This window comes from Leptodactylus fuscus, chromosome 1 (assembly GCF_031893055.1).
Source record: "Leptodactylus fuscus isolate aLepFus1 chromosome 1, aLepFus1.hap2, whole genome shotgun sequence".
NCBI classification, from domain to species: domain Eukaryota; kingdom Metazoa; phylum Chordata; class Amphibia; order Anura; family Leptodactylidae; genus Leptodactylus; species Leptodactylus fuscus.
This window is the reverse complement of record NC_134265.1, coordinates 191,994,556-192,007,922: the sequence shown is the minus strand read 5'-3', so window position 1 is coordinate 192,007,922 and position 13,367 is coordinate 191,994,556. Positions and strand designations below refer to the sequence as shown.

The 13,367-nt window shown below is 39.2% G+C and overlaps 1 protein-coding gene across 1 annotated transcript in view; it reads left to right on the top strand.

Moving 5' to 3' along the window:
• The window catches only part of NCAN (neurocan), a 195,828-nt gene that overhangs the window by 106,795 nt on the left and 75,666 nt on the right, over positions 1-13,367 (top strand). Inside the window, exon 7 of the mRNA XM_075280411.1 lies at positions 5,104-6,210. Within this exon, the coding sequence (XP_075136512.1) occupies positions 5,104-6,210 (1,107 nt within the window). The remainder of the gene's footprint in view (positions 1-5,103; positions 6,211-13,367) is intronic.

Genomic DNA, 13,367 nt, shown 5'->3' with positions numbered 1-13,367 from the left:
TTTTGCCATGTAGCATACAGCATAAGTAACATGTTACCTTTATTCTTGGGGTCAGTACAATTAGTGATACATAATTTACATTGTTTTTTTATGCGTTACTAATTTTGCAGACGGAAAAAACTCATTTGGTGATAGGAATCAATTGTTTTTGCTAAGCAAGGGACAATATATAAGGGGTGAAAATCAACAATTGGAGCCCCGCTCTTACCGCAGATACTGGAGCCACTCTGTAATAGTATGTCCAGTTGCCTTTAGGCACTGGGGCTATGATGTTCTATTACATCCAAGGTAAGTACAATGTTGTGCTGTATGTTATCACACAGGTGAGATGTATAGTAACATGCCAGGCATTACTGCAATCATATACAGGGTATGGGGACACTCATCCACATTAGGGAGAGCGTGTGCCTACATAGGCAGTACGGAGACTTACAAGTCATTCCTGCTCCACTGGGGATTATGGGTAAAGAATATGAAAATCTATTCTCCTGGATGGAATTAGGAGAACAGAGTGCACTCTGTACACCACCCTATAGAGGGCAGCATCCTTAATATCATGAACGACTCAGTTATAAAGTCTTTTAATCATGATGTGGATTTAATTGCTAAATCAGTATTTCTGTCCAAAAAGGAACAGATTCCCAGCTATGGACAGCGCTGTTTCGGCCTATTGGGCCATCCTCAGCATAGCGTAGGGATACTGATTTAGCAGAGTGAGAGACTATAGACAAGGGTATGGGGACACTCGTCCACATTAGGGAGAGCATGTGCCTACATAGGCAGTACGGAGACTTACAAGTCATTCCTGCTCCGCTGCAATCATATACTGCATGCAGTTCTTAATTATAAAGCTAAAACCAACCCAAAGCCCCACGTTGCGGGCCATAACCAAAAATCACTGCAGCAAAAACTGTGGCGGAAATGTATTCTGTTTTTTCCCACAGCACTTTTTCCTCTGCAGAGATTCTGCTTCTATTATACCTAAATGGAAACCACCAGCCACCAGTATAATTGATTTGCTGCAAAAATGCAACAGTTTTAGAAATCGCAGCCTTTCCGCTGTCTGTCTTTTTTTCTGCAATGTGTGGATGGGATTTTCAGGGACAGTAAAATGCAGCAGTTTATGCCGCGATGTTTACCCCACATGGAACCCCGGCCTAAGGCTAAGGCCCCACATTGCGGAAACACTGCTTTTCTTGTTGCAGATTTTGCTGGAATTATTTAAGCCAAACCTGGGAGGGCTCAAATTTTTTTTCCAATGTCATTTTAGGTTTAATCGATTAGATTTGATTACAGAAAATCTATTCATCTTAAAGGAATAGCAAGTCTGTTTTAGTAATAGTAATAGAATTCCCCATAAAATTTCAATTCTAAAACATCCATTTTAATGAATCTGCATTGTGCAGTTCCACTGTTATACCTTCTAAAAAAGTATAAAATTATTAAAATATTGAGACCTGAGTTATACTGTTCCTTTTGTCAAAGGGATGTGTCAATCTGATACTGCACAATCTGATACTGACTGTCAAACTGAGTAGGAACATACTTAAACCGTTAACACTCAGTTGTCAATTTATCCTTAAATTTCGAAGAAGAATAAAAGAGGAGCAGAACAATGTTGGGCTCTAAGAAAAGACACTGTAGAATTATTATTTTATAGGGAATACAATTATTTATGAAAACAGACATGTCAGGAGAACTGACAGGTCCTCTTTAAAGTAGTTGCTTAAATTTAGAAAAATGTGACTGCTTTCTTCCACAAAACAGCAAACTGTTCATGGGTTATGTCTAGTTTAGCAGCTATGTTTTTTTAAGTTAAATGGGATCTGTCATATTGTCAATGTACAGCATATTAAAGAACAGGAGGAGCTGAGCAGATTGATATATAGGTTTTCTTAGGTAAAGTGTAATTGGTATTTTATTCATTTGTATCTTTGCTCCTTTTATGCTTTTTAACAGTCTTCTACTCATAAGCATGGTTACTTTCTTTCTGATATGTCCATAGGTTGCATGTTGTATTGCAGGAAAGGAAACCTGTCACATGCAGAGCGCTATACAGTCTACAGACAGCATGTTATGTGGAGCAGATGACTATTTCATTTTGTGGAAAAGATTCAGTATAACTTGTCATTTATATTTTTTGTAATTCTATGCTTAGAAACAGTCATCTAGGCATGCACCCTATCAGTGATTGACAGCCTCCCATGTATAGGTGTGCATTCAAAGATAGCTGTCAATCACTAAAAGGACTTCTAATGCTGTAAAGTAGGGTGTGTAGACAGCTGTAAAAAGTGGCAACTGCTCTGAGTGTCATTTAGTAGTGTTGGATTATAAAACTTAGTTTAACTGCGAGAAATGTTATAAAAAATAAGAGCAAACATTGCTCACATTTTATATTCCCTACCACCCCAGCATTAAAGGGGCTCTATCATTGGGAAAAGTCATTTTTAGATAAGCACATCCTTGCATAGGCTTTAGAAAGGCTATTCCACACCTACCTTTTGTATGTAAATCGCCTCAGTGGTTTTTGAATGAGCCCGTTTTTATTCATATGCTAATTAGCCTCTTGGTACACCCCAGAAGTCTCATCGTGCACCCTCTGTGCTATTCTTTCCTATGTATGTGTACAGCACAGGCTACTGCTGCTGATGACTTCCTGCTTCCTGTTTGTACACACAGATAGAAGAGAATAGCAGAGATGAGTGCTTCTGGGAACTTCCTGTGCTGGCTGGAAGCTAATTAGCATATGAATAAAAACGGGCTCATTCAAAAGCCACTGAGGCGATTTACATATAAAAGGTATGTGTGGAATAGCCTTTTTGAAGGCTATGCATATATGTGCTTAGTTAAAAATGACTTTTTCCAATGATAGAGCCCCATTAATTTTCCTCTGGTTCTCACCAGTCTAGTGTATTTTCCTGGAGAAACAACATGTCATACATCCACATGCCCCATGCTGCTGTCTGTTGCTGTCATCTCATCCTCTGCAGTCACATGGCCATTGGCAGTGGCATACTTACCATAGAGGCAAAGCACACAGCTGCTATGGGGCCAGCAATGAGCAACCGGGCCCATATTGTATTCCTTCTTTCTGCCATAGATCCTCCATTTCCCTACACTTATTGCTAAGGAGAGCTCAGAGCGAAGAGATTTGTATAGCTACCTTTGAGTTCAATGGTATCTGTATGAATTCCTATATAAACTGTAGGCAGACAGTTTTATGCATTCCTGTATAGAGAAGAATTATCAATGCATTTATTACAGTTATTTGGAGTAAATGCAGTGAACAATGTGACGTTCAGAATAAGCGCCATATTCTAAAGCACCATTGCCACTTTTTCCTATATAGAAGTCAGTAAAAGTGGGTGAGTTGAAGTGCAAGTTGTTTTTTTTATTAAAAAAATGGGGGGCAGGACTAAATTTTGCCAGTGATTAGCTGCCTTAGGCCCACGAAACGGGCCACACCAGAAAACTGAGGCAGCAGCGTATTGCAGTTTTTTATCCAGAGCTTTCTGCCTCCATTATACGGCAACCGCTGGTATGGCCATAGGTATAATTGACATGTTGTGATTTCCAAAACCACAACATTTTTGGAAATTGCAGCATGTCCACTGCGCATATTTTTAAACAAAGTGGGGATGAAAACTGCGGTGTTTCCGCCACGTGGGGCCCCACCCTTTATCATATAGATGTACGGTTGGTCATTGCTCTAGGACGATAAACAAAGACCAGCAGGGACAGCCAGGGCATAGGTGCTGGACTACCAGGGATTTAACAGTCATAGAGGTTTTTATATTTTATAAAATTTCTGCAGCTAATTTTATTTCTAAGGCTATGTACACTCTATTGTTGCTGTCATCTATTTTAGGATTTTCTTTATCTGTAGCAGAGCCCATTCTGTCTGTGTCTGTTCCCGTTTACTTTAATGTAAGCAGCATGACGGGTGCTGTTTTCTGTTATGTTTGTATACTTTTGTAACGGAAGAATAAATCCTGCATACATGATTTTTCTTCCAAAAAAAGAGTAAAAATCATGATGAAAGAAAGCTTCTGTTATATTTTTTACATCAGGGTGAATGCAGAAGGACACCAGATAGAGGGGGCCACTTCTGCTTCTGTCATTTAATGTGTTTTGCTCTCATCCTGTGATGGATGAGAACAACGGACATTAACTAAGAGTAGTGTGAACCTACCATTATATAAATATACTAAAACATATTTCATTGTTAATTTGTAACTAGGTAGACATGGTGATGGGTGGATAGTCGACAGACACTACATATAGTTAAAAGGGAACACTGCTTTATAAAACAAATAATTTAACATAAGGATTTTCTACATCTGTCCTCATAGGTACAATTTCCTTTTTAGTTCATATATTTTACAAAACATTTATGGACAAGCTCAGTGCCTGTAAACTCTAGTTATAGCAGTGTTATATGGTCTTAGTAATATCTGATTTGCTTATATTTTGTATCATCTTTCTTAAATATACTGTAATGTATTTGTTTTTGTCTGTAACATTTAGTTAATAAATTATAATAATTATGTAAAATAAAGTAGACTTCATCTGAGTGCAATCTCTCATGGGGAAAAACTTAAGCTAGGGAAAATCAGCATACTGCAAACGTGTTGTGCAGTAAATCAGACTGGCAAGATGGGCAGGGGATATATCTCACACAAGCTCCCACCTGGGGAAGTGTCTGGCGCAGACACAGGAGGAGATTTTTATCATTATAATATAATGATATAGTCTCTACGAGGGCCAGTAATTCCAGAACCGCAGCTATAAACCACAGCAGAGGTAACTGCAAAATGTCATATACATAATTGTGTGGAAATTGAGATTTGAAAGGCATTCCATAAATATTTATTGCATTGTCATATAATAAACCAAGTTTTTGTGGCATGTCGGTATGCTAATCCCGTTAGCATCTTTGGTGCGCTTCCAAATAGAAACAGAGCATGGATAAATCTAGATCTTTCTATCGCTATGAATTGACTGCTGAATTAAGAGCAGCTTCTTGCTTGGTTTGATGGCTTCTCTCCCCGTTCAGCATGATAGGATTCTAATTTATCCTTTTGACATGTTGCCTCTCAACAGCTCTTCAAGCAACAGCCCCCACCCCACTAGGGAATGAGAAACAAGGTCCAGTGTTGTTGCCACAGGAAGACCTCAGGCTGATAAAACCAGAACTTCAAAGTCAAGAGCTTGGACAGGCAATACAATTGGAATTTAATAATGCCTTGTCTGCCACTGACAGTGTAATATCTACTACAATACATGGATTTAAAATGGAAGGCAGTGATCCAGTAACACCCATAAACTCAATGGGAATTGCAACAGAGATCAATGTATTATCTTCAAAGCTACTTGTCCCGACATTCACTGAAGAGGTTCAACAACATACAGTGACCCATGAAGCAATAGAATCAGATTTAGCTCATACTTGGGTTCCAGAGGCCATCGCTACCACAGATATTCCAACCCAAAAGCATAAAATTGCAAGTAAAATACAAAAGATAATACCAAATCCAGCTACAAGGAGGAATAGCCAGATTCATGATGCCAAGAGAGAGGAGGAGGATTGGTCTTTAAATATGGTGGACAGGAAATCCAATCCAAGACAGAACAGTTGGAAAGACTTTCTTGAAGAATCCGTACCTGATTCTTCAGAAGAAATTTCCAATGTTGATCAGGAACCTAAAGAGCATCAGTTGAACAAAACCATGAACTCTGTTCCGGACGATGTTCACAATTCTCCACAGCATACATGGTATTTTGATGACCAGAATACTTTAAGCCCATACAAAAATCTTAATGGATTAGGTATAAACTTTGAAGCCTCATCATCCTATGAAAATACTCCATCTCCTACTATGACATTACATATGGAAAATGAAGTAAGTACGTCTACTCCCATACCAAACCAAGTCAGCACACTGGAAGAAGGCATCCGACAAAGCAAATCAGGTTCTTTTGGCAATCCAACCAATGAACCATCTTCAAAAGAAAATATTTTTGCCCAGGAGGAAGCAAGTATGAATATAACTGAAAAAATGTTACTTCCGAAACATGCTGAAACTGATAACCTTATAGACAATGGCATTAAACGTACAACAGAGCCACACAAAAACATAGACCACCTACTCCATGCAGAATTTCCATCCCTTTCCAATGATGTCAAGGATAGTAGGGGAATACATCCAAGTAAGAATATATTCAAATATATAACTATGCAAAATGTTACTTGTATTTTACTATGCATATGAAACAAAGACTAGAAAGAGCCTAGAATATAGCTGCATCACAAACTCATTATGTTAATTATTGATAACATTTTAATGTTTTGGTTTTTCATTTATTTAATTCATTAGCACTAATTATTTATGCTTTTATTAATATTGATTGCCTCATCTTACAGAGCTTGCCATAGAGGAAAGGTAAAATATCAATGGTTCACAGCAGTTTCTAGAGAGACCTTCATGTATTCTACTCTTGTTCATATTAGCAGAAACTTATATGTGTAAGAGTAACCTTAAAGTGTGTTATCTACGTGAGTTCACTACCCACCATTTTCCTTTTCTAAATTACTAGTCAGGCTACAGGATTTCGATTGGCAAATTGTATATAACAGTCCACTATCATCACCCAGACTGGCCTGTCATAGTGATAACTTGATGCCACTAATATGTCACTAAAGCATGAAATTGGTGCACAGGTAAAGCGTTGTGTCCCTGAATTCAATGTAAACGCATTTCCTAAAAGAAAGAAACCATGGACAGATTTATGAAACTTGTCTAAAAAGGAAGTGTCTGTTTTTCATAGCAACCAGTCACAGCACAGGCGTCACTTATGAAGCACAGAATATAGAATTAAAGCTGTTATTGGTTGCCTCATAAAGTTATCTGGCACTAAGGTATTAATGACTTTTTCTGCAGGGGCAGATTAAGGGAGGGGGCAATGGTGGAAGTCACCAACAACAACAACTTAAGAGCTCTAGCTCCTGGGGCTAAGAGCTCTGGGGCTAATATCACTACATAAGAAGAGAGCACCTTTATAGGCATATGGAGACTTACAAAGCCATTTTCGCTCCACTGGGGGATTATGGGAAATATGCAAATCTGTTTTCTAGGATGTAAATAGGAAAACGATGCCTCTGCTTATTGCCCTCTAGGGACAGCCCCCTTAAAAATCATGCATGACTTTCTTTCCACACACAGACTGGTAACCCCTCCCCTTGTGCACCCTGCCCTTCTGATTTACTATTTGCTGGTCTCGTATAGCACCACTCCCTCTGCTGCTCTTTACTTTGGACTGTCGAGTCTATTTCGGTAGCTCAATGCCTGGGTAGAATATAGGAGAGAGGAGAGAAAAACAAACTGGAGACCTCACTACAAACTGGACATCTCATTAAATATTCCCTCCAAAATAAAATCCTGGCTTTGCCCCTGCTTTCCTCTCCTTTTACAGAGAGACATTACGAGGACTTATTAGACCACAAATGGCTTCCTAAGAATTCGAGGAAAGAAATATGCAAATCAAACCTCCTTGGTGGAAAATAATACCTTGCTCCTAGCATCACCTTTTGGCAGGTAGCTCCCTGTAAATCAGTGCATGTATTTTCATAAAACCTATGGTAATTGCATAATCTGAAAATAATAGCCAAGCCAGAATACCTTCACCTGTATCAACTTTATTGCCTCTCATGAGTGTCAGCTGTCTACAGATTGAACCCTCTTACTTTTGGAAGAGGTATTATGGCTTGGCTATTATTCCCAGATTATGCAATTAGGTTTTATGAAAAATCATGCATTAATCTATAGGGAGCTACCTTCTAAAAGATGGCCCTTATTTGCAAATTCCTACCCTGTTGAAAGAGGTGTGAGGTTGAAATATTGCAGCTAATTTCTGGTGACTAAATAGTTTGCCTATTTTTTCCTACAGTTGGAGTGCTGTGTTTTGGTTTTTTTTGTTTTGTGTTTCATTTTATCTGTTTTTTTTGGATAAGTTCTAAAGGGAGTCTGTTTGCTGAAAAATTGTAATAAAAATAATCCAAGAATCTTGTAGTTCTCTTTACACACTTTCCAAACATACCTTTTATTATAATGTTATTGTAATGTTGTATTTCAGCATTGCAGCTCCCTTATGAAGAAAATTGCTGTTTCTTTCATATGTAAATTAGGTGAAAGAGAGCTTATAGGGCATTTATAACTGCTGTCGATGGTGAGTTAAACTGGGCAGCAGTGAAGCACTTGGAAGATAACAAACACCACAAAAGCACATTTCACCTTATTTGCATATGAATGAAACTGTAATTTTTATAATAGCGCTGCAATGCTGAATAACAAAGGCATATTTGGAAAGTGTGTAATGAGTACTACAAGGTACTGGGAATACTTTAGGATTTTCCTGATGACAGACTCCCTTTAAAGATATGATTGTAGGATCCTGGGATCCCTACAGATCAGATGTTTGAAGAGGGTACAAGGCTTCTCTGTGCCGATGACATCACGATCACATGATAAAGCTGAAGCTGAGTCCTATTTGAATGAATAGGCCTGAGCTGCGATACCAAGCACAGCCGCTATAATGCACACTGCTGGGCTTGTTCAGTGAAGGGGCTGCATCATTCATTTGATTGCAGTGGTTTCTTCAAACAGTTTATCACTGGGGGTCCCAATTGTTGGGGCCCCATCAATCAGATATCGATGGCCTATCTTAAAGGTGGCTTCAAGGGGCTTCAGTTTTGTAGATCCAATTAAACAAAGTAGAAATAAACAAAGACATACAGGAATGACAGCACAGTATTTGTAGCCTCTGTACAATCTTTTAAGTACTCTAGGTCTACAGGTCATCATCTTATAATGAAATTACAGGAGACCTCAAGACAGTGGGAATGGTACTTGCAAATAAAATGTCTCAAGACCTCTTCATACAGATGGAAACATTAAATAGATGTTTGTACAAATCTGCTTTTATTGCTATAAAAGGTTAAATTCTGAAGACCATGTTTGTTCTTGGTGAAGTGTCTAGAAATCGGTGCTTTTTCCTGGGTCCCTGCTGCGTGCAGATGAATTGCTTTTATCCCTTGTTACAAGCTTCATTTAGCAATGAAATCACAGCTTTGATTACAGCCTGGGCTCCCAATAATGAACTTTCTGTAGCTCTGTCTCTAACCAGTGTAACCCACAGCCCGCTGCTCCCAGCCAAACTCTCTCCGGTGGTTACATTGCATGTACACTAGTGATGGGGAGAGATTGTGTCCTGCAAGAGCAACCATCTGCAATACCCATCAGCAGGTCTCCATATTTTTACTTAAATCTGTCCCCAGTGTTATAGCATGCACCGATGAGTATGTTCACTTAAATGTTTAATGTGCCAGCAGGTTTATTTTGCATTTACAAAGCATTTAAATGAGAAAAAAAGGATGTATGTGGTGGATGAGAGATGGGGATGCTAACATTACTTACACTTTCTGTAATGAGGATACAGCAAGTGTATACACTGTCATGAATAGTTGTGGCAGATATATTAAAAGGAGTCGTTTGAATATAAGTTTTCTAGTCGTTCACATGAAATGTGGCATCCTATCTTTTTTATAATGAACCTGAAAAGGGATAAGCAATATTTGCACTTTGGATGGTCAACCATTCACAATCAAAAGCAAATAATACACCAAAGGGATTCTTTCAACATGTTTTCATTGAAAAAGCAGGGTTCTGAATCAGTGGCAGATTATTTTGGGTTCCATGTCTCCCAAACTAGTATAACATTTCAATTTGGCGTTCTTAATGAGTTTTTGTAGCTACCAGGCCTTTGTGATGCTTCATCCAGGTGATATGCTATCATGTTACCACTTCTTCCATTAGCAGCAGTACTATGAAAGTAATGAAGATTGCCAAATTTTGTGCTCAAATTTTATTTTGGGCTTTTTCTATATAGTTTGCAGCAAATTAGGGGGGTAATAAACTACCCTTATTGTTTTTCATCATATATCTGCAGTGCCGCCTAATTGTTTTGCCGTAAATACATTGGGACATTGCCGGCTCCTGGAGGTGGACACCTTCTGTATTCTGGAGAGACTCTAAGTGTGGATTTTGTATAGATAGATACAGTCCTATGAAAAAGTTTGGGCACCCCTATTAATCTTAATCATTTTTAGTTCTAAATATTTTGGTATTTGCAACAGCCATTTCAGTTTGATATATCTAATAACTGATGGACACAGTAATATTTCAGGATTGAAATGAGGTTTATTGTACTAACAGAAAATGCGCAATATGCATTAAACCAAAATTTGACCGGTGCAAAAATATGGGCACCTCAACAGAAAAGTGACATTAATATTTAGTACATCCTCCTTTTGCAAAGATAACAGCCTCTAGTTGCTTCCTGTAGCTTTTAATCAGTTCCTGGATCCTGGATGAAGGTATTTTGGACCATTTCTTTCTACAAAACAATTCAAGTTCAGTTAAGTTAGATGGTCGCCGAGCATGGACAGCCCGCTCTCAAATGATCTGAAAACAAAGATTGTTCAACATAGTTGTTCAGGGGAAGGATACAAAACGTTGTCTCAGAGATTTAACCTGTCAGTTTCCACTGTGAGGAACATAGTAAGGAAATGGAAGACCACAGGGACAGTTCTTGTTAAGCCCAGAAGTGGCAGGCCAAGAAAAATATCAGAAAGGCAGAGAAGAAGAATGGTGAGAACAGTCAAGGACAATCCACAGACCACCTCCAAAGAGCTGCAGCATCATCTTGCTGCAGATGGTGTCACTATGCATCGGTAACAATACAGCGCACTTTGCACAAGGAGAAGCTGTCAGGGAGAGTGATGAGAAAGAAGCCGTTTCTGTAAGCACGCCACAAATAGAGTTGCCTGAGGTATGCAAAAGCACATTTGGAGAAGCCAACTTCATTTTGGAAACAAAGATTGAGTTGTTTGGTTATAAAAAAAAGGCGTTATGCATGGCGTCCAAAAAGAAACAGCATTCCAAGAAAAACACTTGCTACCCACTGTAAAATTTGGTGGAGGTTCCATCATGCTTTGGGGCTGTGTGGCCAATGCCGGCACCGGGAATCTTGTTAAAGTTGAGGGTCGCATGGATTCCACTCAGTATCAGCAGATTCTTGAGAATAATGTTCAAGAATCAGTGACGAAGTTGAAGTTACGCCGGGGATGGATATTTCAGCAAGACAATGATCCAAAACACTGCTCCAAATCAACTCAGGCATTCATGCAGAGGAACAATTACAATGTTCTGGAATGGCCATCCCAGTCCCCAGACCTGAATATCATTGAACATCTGTGGGATGATTTGAAGCGGGCTGTCCATGCTCGGCGACCATGTAATTTAACTGAACTTGAATTGTTTGTCCAAAATACCTTTATCCAGGATCCAGGAACTGATTAAAAGCTACAGGAAGCGACTAGAGGCTGTTATCTTTGCAAAAGGAGGATGTACTAAATATTAATGTCACTTTTCTGTTGAGGTGCCCATACTTTTGCACCGGTCAAATTTTGGTTTAATGCATATTGCACATTTTCTGTTAGTACAATAAACCTCATTTCAATCCTGAAATATTACTGTGTCCATCAGTTATTAGATATATCAAACTGAAATGGCTGTTGCAAATACCAAAATATTTAGAACTAAAAATGATTAAGATTAATAGGGGTGCCCAAACTTTTTCATAGGACTGTAGATAGATAGATAGATAGATAGATAGATAGATAGATAGATAGATAGATAGAAATATATAGTATATATGTGTGTATTATTCCTATTTATATATGGATATATAGAGAGATTTTTTCCTCTTCCTTTTACTATACACAGTGAAGGGTGAACTATTTAGAAGCTATTTAATGGGCTACTGTATTCACAAACTGTCAGTAATGTTTCCAAGCACCAGTCAGGATTAATTGTCCCAGGGAAACATCTAGCTTTGGGCAGAAACGTTGACAAGTTCTTTAATAAACACGTCCACCTAATCTCTTTGTTATTGTGGAGTGGTCATTGATTAAATGAGGCCCATTCATCAGACACAAAGGGGGGGCTGATATCAAGAGGGGACAGAAGCATTCAGGCTTGAAATTAGTGTCAGGAAGATGGACTCTTTTCCATTTTTATAGGTATACAGTATGTGTAAGTCTGGCCTTAACCTTCATCAATCAGGGATGGAGGGACAGATATATGAGTTTTTACTTATAACAGCCCTATAGCAGTAAGATCCATTATATGAGGTGAAAGTAGTGACTTTTACAACCAATGGGATTCTGAATAGAGGTGTTTTAAATAAATTGTTCAGTCCTGAGGACATTACAATATCTAGTAGAACCAAACCCAATTCCCTGGTAGGATATTCAGCACACCTTTGTCAGCTAGTATTTATTAGGGTATCTGTACCACAATACACAGGGTTTAGGGACTTGCACCAAACTGAATAAACTGAAATGTTTCCCTATACCATTAAAATATAACTTTTATTCCAATATATATAAAACGTAGACCCCTTCAATCAAACAACAGTTAGAGAAAGAGTAGGTGATGTAGCGATTATACACTTGCCAAGACAGTGTTGTGACCACTATCTAATCCCCTCTATTTGCTAGTAAAGATCAGCCACAATGTCCTGCTACTGTAATTAGATAATTGTAAACATCCAACCCGCTCTATCTCAAAAGGTAAATAAAACTGAAGTTCAGTGAGGGTAGGGATAGCGGTATTGGTCCTGCATTCAATTGCTAATGAGAACCTGCCCCGTCGATCCTAAGGGCAGACAGCACAGCTAGGGACCACGTCTATTTTGTTTCCCTATACTCTCACATTAAGACCTCATTCAGACCTCGACGCATTTCCCCCTATGGTTTATCAAGAGGCACGATAATATAGCACAATCGCTAGATGGTATAGACACATGCGGTAAAAACCGCAGTTCACGGGACCATGAGGGTTGGCCCCGCTACTTAAAAAGGATCGACGCTGCCCGCTTGAAGGTTCCGGCTCTAAATAGTCTAGAGAGCCGCAATGTACTGCCTCCCTATGTCACGCCTCCTTCCCCGTGCTCCAATAGCTGAGCAACGGGGAGACGGACCTCCAGAGGGAGGCGTGGCTGGTACTAGAGGGCGGTAAGCTGCGGGATCTCGTGCATGCGCGAGAACTTAGAGAAGCGCTTCACTGCCTGTGAACAGGAACGTAAGCTGACTACAGTGGATACTAAAGGAACGGTAAGTCATAAAATAGGACACACAGAATACCGCTGTTCCCAGTGTTTCAGGGACATAACCCGGCTCAAAAGGTGTTCATCAGGGGATCTCAGGAGAACGGACCCTAGATGAGTGTACCAGCGGCACATCTATA